This window comes from Procambarus clarkii, chromosome 27 (assembly GCF_040958095.1).
Source record: "Procambarus clarkii isolate CNS0578487 chromosome 27, FALCON_Pclarkii_2.0, whole genome shotgun sequence".
Classification (NCBI taxonomy): Eukaryota; Metazoa; Arthropoda; class Malacostraca; order Decapoda; family Cambaridae; genus Procambarus; species Procambarus clarkii.
Window position 1 is genome coordinate 14,295,421 of NC_091176.1, and position 13,881 is coordinate 14,309,301.

The following is a 13,881-nucleotide window of genomic DNA, read 5'->3' on the forward strand; positions in this document are numbered from 1 at the left end:
TTTCTACTACAATTTTTGGCCTTCTGTAACGCATACGATCGAAATGCGACGTTCTTTGTAAGAGGACAGGTTGTGTTTTCCAGGACACGACCCACAGCAGTTGCACGAGTCCTGGGGACTTGTTTACTCCTCAGAGGCATAATTTGTTTTAATAAAACATATTTAGGTTCATCTGCATTTATGCAGCAACCCTAGACTGTGATGAGTACATAAGTGGAATTAAAACGTTGCACAAACGTTTCTATTCTACCGCGGGCATCGAGCAGGGTACCAGATTGCGCATACCACTGTGACAGTAATCATGGGGCCCAGAATTTTGTCGTATTCAGATTTGGACACTTGAAAATTGTCCAGGTGGTCCCTGGTCACTTATCACAGCCTAGCCTCGCAGCCTCAATTTTCTCATTAGAATGTACCTACCAACCTTTCGCCCTATTTCAAAGCCTATTAACGCCGTAGCTTTTTTTTATTCATTTCCCTTAAGGTTTAGCGTCCACTCCGCAAGCCTCTTCTTCCCACAGCAGACCCCGTCTCCCCCACCCCTCCCACAGCAGACCCTGTCTCCCCCACCCCTCCCACAGCAGACCCCTTCTCCCTCACTCCTCCCACAGCAGACCCCTTCTCCCTCACCCCTCCCACAGCAGACCCCTTCTCCCCCACCCTTCCCACAGCAGACCCCTTCTCCCCCACCCCTCCCACACCAGACCCTGTCTCCCCCACCCCTCCCTGGTTACCTGGTTGATGGGGTTCTGGGAGTTCTTCTACTCCCCAAGCCCGGCCCGAGGCCAGGCTTGACTTGTGAGAGTTTGGTCCACCAGGCTGTTGCTTGGAGCGGCCCGCAGGCCCACATACCCACCACAGCCCGGTTGGTCCGGCACTCCTTGGAGGAATAAATCTAGTTTCCTCTTGAAGATGTCCACGGTTGTTCCGGCAATATTTCTTATGCTTGCTGGGAGGATGTTGAACAACCGCGAGCCTCTGATGTTTATACAGTGTTCTCTGATTGTGCCTATGGCACCTCTGCTCTTCACTGGTTCTATTCTACATTTTCTTCCATATCGTTCACTCCAGTACGTTGTTATTTTACTGTGTAGTTACTCCCACAGCAGACCCTGTCTCCCTCACCCCTCCCACAGCAGACCCTGACTCCCCCACCCCTCCCACAGCAGACCCTGACTCCCCCACCCCTCCCACAGCAGACCCTGACTCCCCCACCCCTCCCACAGCAGACCCTGACTCCCCCACCCCTCCCACAGCAGACCCTGACTCCCCCACCCCTCCCACAGCAGACCCTGACTCCCCCACCCCTCCCACAGCAGACCCTGACTCCCCCACCCCTCCCACAGCAGACCCTGACTCCCCCACCCCTCCCACAGCAGACCCTGACTCCCCCACCCCTCCCACAGCAGACCCTGACTCCCCCACCCCTCCCACAGCAGACCCTGACTCCCCCACCCCTCCCACAGCAGACCCTGACTCCCCCACCCCTCCCACAGCAGACCCTGACTCCCCCACCCCTCCCACAGCAGACCCTGACTCCCCCACCCCTCCCACAGCAGACCCTGACTCCCCCACCCCTCCCACAGCAGACCCTGACTCCCCCACCCCTCCCACAGCAGACCCTGACTCCCCCACCCCTCCCACAGCAGACCCTGACTCCCCCACCCCTCCCACAGCAGACCCTGACTCCCCCACCCCTCCCACAGCAGACCCTGACTCCCCCACCCCTCCCACAGCAGACCCTGACTCCCCCACCCCTCCCACAGCAGACCCTGACTCCCCCACCCCTCCCACAGCAGACCCTGACTCCCCCACCCCTCCCACAGCAGACCCTGACTCCCCCACCCCTCCCACAGCAGACCCTGACTCCCCCACCCCTCCCACAGCAGACCCTGACTCCCCCACCCCTCCCACAGCAGACCCTGACTCCCCCACCCCTCCCACAGCAGACCCTGACTCCCCCACCCCTCCCACAGCAGACCCTGACTCCCCCACCCCTCCCACAGCAGACCCTGACTCCCCCACCCCTCCCACAGCAGACCCTGACTCCCCCACCCCTCCCACAGCAGACCCTGACTCCCCCACCCCTCCCACAGCAGACCCTGACTCCCCCACCCCTCCCACAGCAGACCCTGACTCCCCCACCCCTCCCACAGCAGACCCTGACTCCCCCACCCCTCCCACAGCAGACCCTGACTCCCCCACCCCTCCCACAGCAGACCCTGACTCCCCCACCCCTCCCACAGCAGACCCTGACTCCCCCACCCCTCCCACAGCAGACCCTGACTCCCCCACCCCTCCCACAGCAGACCCTGACTCCCCCACCCCTCCCACAGCAGACCCTGACTCCCCCACCCCTCCCACAGCAGACCCTGACTCCCCCACCCCTCCCACAGCAGACCCTGACTCCCCCACCCCTCCCACAGCAGACCCTGACTCCCCCACCCCTCCCACAGCAGACCCTGACTCCCCCACCCCTCCCACAGCAGACCCTGACTCCCCCACCCCTCCCACAGCAGACCCTGACTCCCCCACCCCTCCCACAGCAGACCCTGACTCCCCCACCCCTCCCACAGCAGACCCTGACTCCCCCACCCCTCCCACAGCAGACCCTGACTCCCCCACCCCTCCCACAGCAGACCCTGACTCCCCCACCCCTCCCACAGCAGACCCTGACTCCCCCACCCCTCCCACAGCAGACCCTGACTCCCCCACCCCTCCCACAGCAGACCCTGACTCCCCACCCCTCCCACAGCAGACCCTGACTCCCCCACCCCTCCCACAGCAGACCCTGACTCCCCCACCCCTCCCACAGCAGACCCTGACTCCCCCACCCCTCCCACAGCAGACCCTGACTCCCCCACCCCTCCCACAGCAGACCCTGACTCCCCCACCCCTCCCACAGCAGACCCTGACTCCCCCACCCCTCCCACAGCAGACCCTGACTCCCCCACCCCTCCCACAGCAGACCCTGACTCCCCCACCCCTCCCACAGCAGACCCTGACTCCCCCACCCCTCCCACAGCAGACCCTGACTCCCCCACCCCTCCCACAGCAGACCCTGACTCCCCCACCCCTCCCACAGCAGACCCTGACTCCCCCACCCCTCCCACAGCAGACCCTGACTCCCCCACCCCTCCCACAGCAGACCCTGACTCCCCCACCCCTCCCACAGCAGACCCTGACTCCCCCACCCCTCCCACAGGCAGACCCTGACTCCCCCACCCCTCCCACAGGCAGACCCTGACTCCCCCACCCCTCCCACAGCAGACCCTGACTCCCCCACCCCTCCCACAGCAGACCCTGACTCCCCCACCCCTCCCACAGGCAGACCCTGACTCCCCCACCCCTCCCACAGCAGACCCTGACTCCCCACCCCTCCCACAGCAGACCCTGACTCCCCCACCCCTCCCACAGCAGACCCTGACTCCCCCACCCCTCCCACAGCAGACCCTGACTCCCCCACCCCTCCCACGGCAGACCCTGACTCCCCCACCCCTCCCACAGCAGACCCTGACTCCCCCACCCCTCCCACAGCAGACCCTGACTCCCCCACCCCTCCCACAGCAGACCCTGACTCCCCCACCCCTCCCACAGCAGACCCTGACTCCTCCACCCCTCCCACAGCAGACCCTGACTCCCCCACCCCTCCCACAGCAGACCCTGACTCCCCCACCCCTCCCACAGCAGACCCTGACTCCCCCCACCCCTCTCACAGCAGACCCTGACTCCCCCCCCACCCCTCCCACAGCAGACCCTGACTCCCCCCCCCACCCCTCTCACAGCAGACCCTGACTCCCCCCCCCCACCCCTCTCACAGCAGAACCTGACTCCCCCCCCCCACCCCTCTCACAGCAGAACCTGACTCCCCCCCCCCACCCCTCTCACAGCAGACCCTGACTCCCCCCCCCCACCCCTCTCACAGCAGACCCTGACTCCCCCCCCCACCCCTCTCACAGCAGACCCTGACTCCCCCCCCACCCCTCTCACAGCAGACCCTGACTCCCCCCCCACCCCTCTCACAGCAGACCCTGACTCCCCCCCCCCACCCCTCTCACAGCAGACCCTGACTCCCCCCCCCCACCCCTCTCACAGCAGACCCTGACTCCTCCCCCCCACCCCTCTCACAGCAGACCCTGACTCCCCCCCACCCCTCCCACAGCAGACCCGTTCCCACACGTGCTCTAGAACTTGGCCATATGAGGGGGGGGGGGGTGCCCGCCGGCCAGGCCCTCGCCCGCGGGAGTCGGTGGGTAGCGGTGTGGGTTTTGGCGGACATTAACGGCTGCTCTGGGGAGTCTTAGTTGCTCTTGTATTTGTTTAGTGCGTGCGTTTGCGTTCGGGGGCGTGTTGGCGTGGGCTGGGGTATGTATATCTCAACAGATATTGAGGCTATCGTTGGGATCGAGCCTCCACGTCTGGACTTGCCCAGTACGAGCATTGCCGACTGAACCGTGATGAGCTAAACATATCGCAAACAGAAGTCGGTAGAGAGTTTGCCCGGGGAGTCTGGGGACGCGGGTTCAATCCCATTATGTGACTCGATGCTTTCACGTACATCACGTTCTTTTGATTTCATTGTATATGGTTTGTTTACCGTGTTGGTCGCGGTGACGTGATGGGCAGTGACGAGGCTGGTCACATAGGCTCTCTGGATTCTCACTATGTCCAGGGCTGACTCTTGAGGCTCCCTCTATTGAGGAAGCCGGTCGGCCGAGCGGACAGCACGCTGGACTTGTGGTCCCGGGTTCAATCCTGGGCGCCGGCGAGAAACATTAGGCAGAGTTTCTTTCACCCTATGCCCCTGTTACCTAGCAGTAAATAGGTACCTGGGTGTTAGTCAGCTGTCACGGGCTGCTTCCTGGGGATGGAGGCCTGGTCGAGGACCAGGCCGCGGGGACACTAAAGCCCCGAAATAATCTCAAGATAAGACTCGTATACGGCTTAATGCTTTTCACTCGAACTGAAATTGAAGGGAAGGTGAAATATCAGGAGAAAGCGCCAAGCCATTACGACTATATAGCCCTGGAAAAGGGGTCAGGATAAGGATATGGGATGGGACGGGGGGAAGGAATGGTGCCCAACTTCTTGGATGGTCGGGGATGGAACGCCGACCTGCTTGAAGCGAGACTGTTGCTCTACCGTCCAGTCAAAGTGGTTGGGCTTTTGAAGTAAGAGAGAGTGAATTTTGTCTAGATTTCAACCTGTTCACTCATCCAATTCATCACATTTTTTCACGGAATCGACCAATCGGTTAAAATGCGCTTTTGACGTAAAACTCAAAACTCCTTAATAATACTGTACTGACGTTTTCTGTGTATCGGTCGCGACAAGTTAGATGGGTTGCTTGGGTTGGTTCGTTTCTGGTTAGGCAGAACAGGTGTACTTTATACGGAGTGGCAGAGAACCGGCATGAAAATTTCCCCTACAAGCCTTTGACTCACTTTTTGCAAGTCCCAAACCCCACACTTTAAGGTCCAGCACCAGAAATGAATCTCGTCCGGTTGGGTTTTCATTTTGCCACGTTTGTCAAACATTGAATACAACGGAGAGATTCGACTGGGGGCGACAGATCGACAGCTGAGCGGTATATACACTCATCTGTGCCTGGGCTGGCCTGTGGGTCTGTTCCACCGTATATTATATTTTGTGCGTGGAGTTGGCTATATTTTTTTTGTTTATGTAGTGTATTGGTGTGTTTGTTGAAGGTGCGGAGCTGTTGTGGGTAGCCGCTGACAAGGTGTAGGTGGTGTTGGGACAGACAGACGCAGCAGGGGGCCCCCAAGGTCTCCGCCCTCTCCTCTGTTGGTATGCGTCCTCGGGTTCTTCATGTAGCGTCCTTACATCAGTGTTTTGATGTTAGAAGAATTCCTTTAGTCGTGTTTCTCTTGACGGAAGAATGTTTTCACACGTGTTTTTGCATTGCAAATTCTTCTAGAGGCGTCGCAGGTGTTATAAAAGTGTTTTAAAACTAGGCAAGTGATTGTCTACTTTTTAGGTAACTTATATTGGTAATTTCTCAATAGCTGGATTGTCTTGAGGTCTGCCCCAGGTTTATGGATATTCAGGATACACGACTCGAATCTCTAGAAAGGAGCGAGCGAGTCAAAGATCTTGGAATACTAATGTCAGAATCTCTAAAATGTGCTCTTAGAGATAATTGATACGTCTGCTGTGCTCTTAAAGAGCACATCAGACATATCAATATGTAGGAAAATGATAGGGGCGAAAAGCGAGGACATCAGAACCAAGGATGCCACAAATGGACGGTTCAGTCTTTCCAGAGCCTCGATACTTGGGACTGCCATCCACATTCGGGACAGGCGAGTTGGACCTAAAAGTGCTCATTGTACTCTTTGGAATGGAAAACGACATCTCTCTCATAAGAACCCTGTCCTTCCAGACACTTCCAGAGTCTTCAGTGGCCCAAGACTTGGCGATCTCCTTCCACCATATGTAAAAAATGACGCAGGACCCGCAGTGGAAACATCTTTTCAAGAGAAGTGGACTAGTTTCAGCTGGAGTTAGTGGATCATCCAGGCTGTGATGGCGGCGAGGTCTACGAAGACAGATGCCCCTCACAGGCCAGACAGACACCAGGGAAGATTGGCCACAAGTGTGGTAGTTGAACTTTCGAATTCTCGGGAACTTGTAAAAATTGTCACTCATTCTCTCTCTCCAGTCTCGCTCTCGTCTACCTCACGAGTGGTCTACGCCCATCACTTGTTTTCATATCTACCTCCACCTTTCCTGCTCGCATCTACCCCCACCACTACAGTCGTTCTCGCATCTACCCTCCCTCTTCCCTTTCTCCTTCACCTCTGCCACGCATCTACTTTTTATTTTACTTTATTACAGCATATATTCAGGCCCAGACACTAACTTGAAGGGTGTATGCAAATGAATCTCTCTTAGGTTACATAATGGCCCGACATTATGTGCATATTAGAATTATAAACCTTGTTTATGGAGGGAGGCTGTGTTCGTCGACCCTGGCAAACATGCCTCAATGCAGTTTTTAAATCCTCCTAAAAAATTACATAAATGATGGATTAAAGAGTCAATAGAATTATGTGCTAGAGAGAATTTATAATTGATCAGTTCCTCGTGAAATATATCTTGAAAGCAGAAATATGATAACGGAATCATTTTGACGATGACAAGTGTTTAAATGGTGGTGGTTTAGTGGAACTATACTGCCTCAGTAATGACGATTTCACTGTTAGTTAGCAGCGCCCCGTGGCTTGCTCTCCATGTACCTGGAACGTACCTGGAGAAGGTTTCGAGAGTTCTTTTACTCCCAGGCCCCGGCCTGGTCAACAAGTCCTCTCGGGTAATAAGTCGGTTTGTTTACGTTACGGTAACCATCGTTACAAAGGCGACCAACTATGAAAAGCAAGGGCTCGCAAATGTCTACGTTTTCTGTGCATCGTACTCGATAGGTTGGGTGGGTTGCTTGGGTTAGCAAGTTTCTGGTTAGGGTAGGAGGTTGGGTTATTTACGAAGGGGCAAATCAAGATAATGGACCGTGCCTTCACGCCCACGCCAGCTACGGGTTGCTCACACGCCCACGCCAGCTACGGGTTGCTCACACGCCCACACCAACACTTTCCCTACACCTGATTGATCTTCAAGCAACCTCCCCCCCCCTCCACTCCCTCCTCCCCTGCTACTTCTGAGGTGAAGATGAACCCACTCATCTTCACCTCTCGTGGCCACGCCCACGGTCTTCCCTCGCAGGTCCACACTACCCCCCCCCCCCCCCCCGCGGAGGCCAGTACTACACCCCGCGGAGGCCAGTACTACAGCCCGCGGAGGCCAGTACTACACCCCGCGAAGGCCAATACTACACCCCGCGGAGGCCAGTACTACACCCCGCGGAGGCCAGTACTACACCCCGCGGAGGCCAGTACTACACCCCGCGGAGGCCAGTACTACACCCCGCGGAGGCCAGTACTACACCCCGCGGAGGCCAGTACTACACCCCGCGGAGGCCAGTACTACACCCCGCGGAGGCCAGTACTACACCCCGCGGAGGCCAGTACTACACCCCGCGGAGGCCACTACTACACCCCGCGGAGGCCAGTACTACACCCCGCGGAGGCCAGTACTACACCCCGCGGAGGCCAGTACTACACCCCGCGGAGGCCAGTACTACACCCCGCGGAGGCCAGTACTACACCCCCGGAGGCCAGTACTACACCCCGCGGAGGCCAGTACTACACCCCGCGGAGGCCAGTACTACACCCCGCGGAGGCCAGTACTACACCCCGCGAAGGCCAGTACTACACCCCGCGGAGGCCAGTACTACACCCCGCGGAGGCCAGTACTACACCCCGCGGAGGCCAGTACTACACCCCCGGAGGCCAGTACTACACCCCGCGGAGGCCAGTACTACACCCCGCGGAGGCCAGTACTACACCCCGCGGAGGCCAGTACTACACCCCGCGGAGGCCAGTACTACACCCCGCGGAGGCCAGTACTACACCCCGCGGAGGCCAGTACTACACCCCGCGGAGGCCAGTACTACACCCCGCGGAGGCCAGTACTACACCCCGCGGAGGCCAGTACTACACCCCCGGAGGCCAGTACTACACCCCCGGAGGCCAGTACTACACCCCCGGAGGCCAGTACTACACCCCCCCCGGAGGCCAGTACTACACCCCCCCCGGAGGCCAGTACTACACCCCCCCCGGAGGCCAGTACTACACCCCCCCCGGAGGCCAGTACTACACCCCCCCCGGAGGCCAGTACTACACCCCCCCCGGAGGCCAGTACTACACCCCCCCCCCGGAGGCCAGTACTACACCCCCCCCCCGGAGGCCAGTACTACACCCCCCCCCGGAGGCCAGTACTACACCCCCCCCCCCGGAGGCCAGTACTACACCCCCCCCCGGAGGCCAGTACTACACCCCCCCCGAGGCCAGTACTACACCCCCCCCGGAGGCCAGTACTACACCCCCCCGGAGGCCAGTACGACACCCCCCCCGGAGGCCAGTACGACACCCCCCCCGGAGGCCAGTACTACACCCCCGGAGGCCAGTACTACACCCCCCCGGAGGCCAGTACTACACCCCCCCGGAGGCCAGTACTACACACCCCCGGAGGCCAGTACTACACACCCCCGGAGGCCAGTACTACACACCCCCCGGAGGCCAGTACTACACCCCCGGAGGCCAGTACTACACCCCCCGGAGGCCAGTACTACACACCCCCCGGAGGCCAGTACTACACACCCCCGGAGGCCAGTACTACACCCCCCCCCGGAGGCCAGTACTACACCCCCCCCCGGAGGCCAGTACTACACCCCCCCGGAGGCCAGTACTACACCCCCCCGGAGGCCAGTACTACACCCCCGGAGGTCAGTACTACACCCCCCCGGAGGCCAGTACTACACCCCGTCGGTGTACCCTGTTAAGCTGCAGAGTGTACAAAGGCGTGTTCTGGTGCCTGGTTTAAGATAACTTGAGGGTGGGGGGGGGGGAGGGGTTACATCTGCATGTTTATGCCAGTCAGGTGTGGGTGTCTTCCAAACCTCCAGACAGTTTATTTACCATTTATTTTATTCTCTCATTCTAAACAAACAGGATAAAAGGTTATTTCTTGCGCCAATATTTGCTCGTCCGCAGCGTGTTTGTACTCGTGGGGTACGATACGGTACATGTTTTCCCAGCAGTTCACTTTGTGCAGAGTAACGATGGCTTGACGCTCTCCCCCACCCAACTAGCGAGACATGCCAACATTATTACATTGTGGGCTTCAGTTTTGTGGAGTGGCTGCTTGTTGGGGCTTGATGTGTGTGTGTGTGCGCGCGCGCGCGCGCGTGGTCTTCCTCTTTTGCAGATGGTAATGTTGGGAGATTTTGTCGTGTCTACATCTAGCGCCCCCCACAGCCTCCACACGCCCCCACAGCCAGCGTCCACACGCCCCCACAGCCAGCGTCCACACGCCCCCACAGCCACGACCAGCACCTGAATTCCGAATTCTTTCAGGACTGACAGTCCGGTTCTTGATGCGTTCACGTGGATTGCCTGTCGTGAGTTTTTTATCGCAGCCTATCTCCACTGGGCCCAACCTTCACTGCCGTTTGCTGGATGTATGGAGCTGTATGCGTTGTCTGAAGGACTTCATAGCCGTCATAGTCAGGCTCGTCCGGCAACTCCCACAGAAATTTGTCAACTTTTTGCATTAATGCTTTTTTTTTCTATCCTGCTTGTCTCATAATATGCATGAAAATCCAGATGTATGAACACCTAGACAATCGCTCGCATAACCAAAGTTGAATGTGAAAAACTTCAAATTAATGGCGTGACGCACTCGTTTCCTAAACGAACTGTTATATAAGAATGTGTAATAACGCACTATTTTGAAAACGTGAGGAAATGTAGACTGTATTTCGATCCCAACCCGGGAATCATCTTCAGCACTGCTGAAGATGATCCCGGATTGGGATCGAAATAGTCTGCACTTCCTCATGTTTATCCTTTTCAGTTTTATATGGTGGTGGTGTTGCCGTCTTGGTGTCCCAAGTGCTTCAAGAGGTTATGTAGTGTTGACTGTGCATGTGGGGGCACTGCTGTTTACAGCCCCTGCCACTGTCGGTGACAAGTGCGTGAGACAGTGGCCATACACCGGGTGGCCACACGTCTGTGGCCCTCTGTCATACCTGATGATGAGACAGTCAGACAGCCAGCCAGTCAGCGAGGGCTGAATAATTCACACATGCAAGCGCCCACCATGCATGCCTCCAACTAGTATCATTCTTATAGCTGACTATATAATATCAGTATTAGTATCATTCTGCTCTGTATCGCCAGGCTGATACTTGGGGCTCGCCGTGTAGCCACGAAAACACTGCTAACGTCCAGCGAGATCTGACGAAGGCGCAGCCTGTCAGGCGTGACTAAGACTTTGTGCCAGGACAACTGCGAACTGCCACTTTGGCAGTTCAAAATGTCTCGCTCACGACGAGTGCCACCCTTCCACCTCTCACGACGAGTGCCACGCTCCCACCACTGATTGTATGCGCACAGTAAAGGATCTCTGTAACGAGTCAACAGAATGGTTACAGATGAATGATGAAAATAGATGTTGGAGAAATGTAATGAAATGATGGTATGCAGTGAGCGGTTAAAATGGAATGATATTAATAAAGGCCTCCTGGTTAGTGGTCTGGACAACGTGGCGGAGCTATGGAACTTGACCTCATTTTTCTGTAAACACAATTAGTGATGGTTAGAGCAACTTACCAGTCTGTGTTATTTAGTGTCCCCCCGCGCTCACCTGCAGTGTCCCCCCGCGCTCACCTGCAGTGTCCCCCGCGCTCGCCTGCAGTGTCCCCCGCGCTCGCCTGCAGTGTCCCCCGCGCTCGCCTGCAGTGTCCCCCGCGCTCGCCTGCAGTGTCCCCCGCGCTCACCTGCAGTGTCCCCCGCGCTCACAACACTTTTTCGTGTTCAAAGATATAGCGACTTGGAGTTTGACGATGAGCTACTATGAAGTAAACAAGACTTGCCTAGTTATAAGCGGCGGTCAGCTCGGCGGTCGTATTTTGGGAGGTTTAAACCATTTAGTCATTCAGTAATACTCCCGTGTTGTTAATGTCCCAAAAATGTATTTAATGTTTGCATGTATTCATCATTAGCGATGGGTTTGGTAGGGGAAACTTTGAATTGAATACCGCATTTGCATTTTATATTGCAAGTGTATATTGTCTGTATTGGGAGATGTTGGTGGTCACGGAGTCTTCTCCCGACGTCCTTCATAAGATCAGGCCACGTCTAGATAATCCTCCATTACCCGATTAACCAATTACCCGTCATAAACGACCCTCTTAAAACACCATGCCAGTAAATTAATCGTTACTGAACACTGATGGGTCATCAAAGGTCCATGTGCATTACAATTGACTGGTTGTGGTAGAGACTTTTAAGGTTAGGAGGAGGAGGAAGGGGCGGGGTGAGGGATTAAGACGAGAGTTGAAGAATAAGAACAACTGTGCGAGACGAAGTGGTTTATACGGCACGACAACTGGTGATTAATGACGGCGTGGCCCGGGTCGTGTAACTCCGAGGGAGGGGGGGGGGGTACTTCCCGCCCACATTGGGCAAATAACGTTTACCTTGTGGGTCAACTTGGTGATGGTTCCGGGAAACGATGTCTCCGCGGCCCGGTCTCCGCCGGTGATGTAACAATCAGGGTGTGGTGTGTTACCTATCGTACGTTAAGGCTCGTGACTCTACAGCAGCCAACTTTAATTACGTCTAGGGATACGACACAACTGCTGTTCTCAATAGCGAATCACCAGTATAACCCCTTGATAAGTAATGAGCACATAATTAACAATCTTCGTTTAGGACTGAAGAATAGATACACAATATGATAGCTATATATTCAAAACAGTATAATATAAAAACACAGATGGTAAAGTTAACTTATAGAATATATGAAAGTATTGTCATGGCACGTAATATATAATAGTAACTATGGTACAACAAAATATAACAGACTTATCTCCCACATGTTACTCCTCCTGGTTCCCCGAAGCTACTGAACTCTCGCTCTGTCGCCACCCACATTCTCACCTCCCGTCTGCCTCATCCCAGGATGAGGGATGGAAACTAAGGACTTTTTAATATTTTAAACTAATTGAACAACCACTTGTTCTCAAAACACATAAGAATGCAATTTACATATAATAGTTGCTTACAAAATATATAAGTACAATGCCACCTGTTTAATTATAGTATATGAACCATTTCCTAACTAAATAAAAGTGACATCTGGAACTCTCAACTGAACAGGTCCAGCTTTCCCGTATCAATCAGGTAATAGACTTGTGCAAAGGCAACCGCGCTCTTGTCCACTGACGCTGCCAAACCATACGACAATTTACAAAAAAAAACACAATGTGTGTACATATACATGCAATGATAAAATAAAATAATATTTATTTTAAATTTATATATGTATTCTGCTAGGAGTACGTAACACTTCCACCTCCAAGAAAAAAAAATGCAATAGATTGAAGATCAATGGCATTTTTTCAAAGTAAAATGTATGACACTTGAGATTTATGGTATTGATTACACCAAACATGTATAAGTAATAAGAACACATCTCTGGACAAAAATGAAAACACTCCAAATATAGTCTTACAGGAAACTCAGAAATTTCAGTCTTATGACTATGTTCTACATATGTGTCACTGGAGTATGCAATTTTATCTCTCCAAGGTACTATCTCATTTATTTCACTTTGTTTTAGATCATATTTCACACTCCTATCTACATTATCATTAGTAGCATGAATAGAATTGTCAATAAAGGTAGCTGCTTTCACACAGTTATCATGGCAATTTTGCTTTTCATATGTTTCTACTATTTCTCCAAGATCAGTTTCATTTTTCCATGTGATTCCTTTTCCACATGGTGAATTTTTCCAAGACAGCCTCGATTTTCCATTACTCCCTTTTTCTGGAGCTGAACTGCTTAATTGAAGCTGACTGGATGTTGAGTAGATTTGGGACTTCTCCTGGGTATGCTCTGACACAGACATCTGCTCTTCATCACTCTTGATCCTCTGTGGAACACATACTCTCGCCCAATGGATACTAAAATTAGAGAAATTAGCATTAAACCTCACAATTATGCATAAGATTTTCCCATTCATAGAACCTTCCGAAACACAAGACACCGACTTAGCAAACCTTTGACCTTCCAACCAAGAAATACAACCCAAGATAAGTGCAAAGACTACCTGATCGAACTGACTCAGATGATCCATAAGGAACACAGAAATCAATTTCCTCATAACTCTGTCATAACGATCAGTGAAAGAAAACAGGCATATGCCTAGGCACCATATCTCAATCATAACTCTCAA

At 54.5% G+C, this 13,881-nt stretch overlaps 1 protein-coding gene across 1 annotated transcript in view; it reads left to right on the forward strand.

The window, feature by feature from the left end:
• The window catches only part of LOC138369153 (uncharacterized), a 40,171-nt gene extending 34,007 nt beyond the window's left edge, over positions 1 to 6,164 (forward strand). Inside the window, exon 5 of the mRNA XM_069332086.1 lies at positions 6,027 to 6,164. Within this exon, the coding sequence (XP_069188187.1) occupies positions 6,027 to 6,164 (138 nt within the window). The remainder of the gene's footprint in view (positions 1 to 6,026) is intronic.
• The last annotated feature ends 7,717 nt before the right edge of the window (positions 6,165 to 13,881 follow it).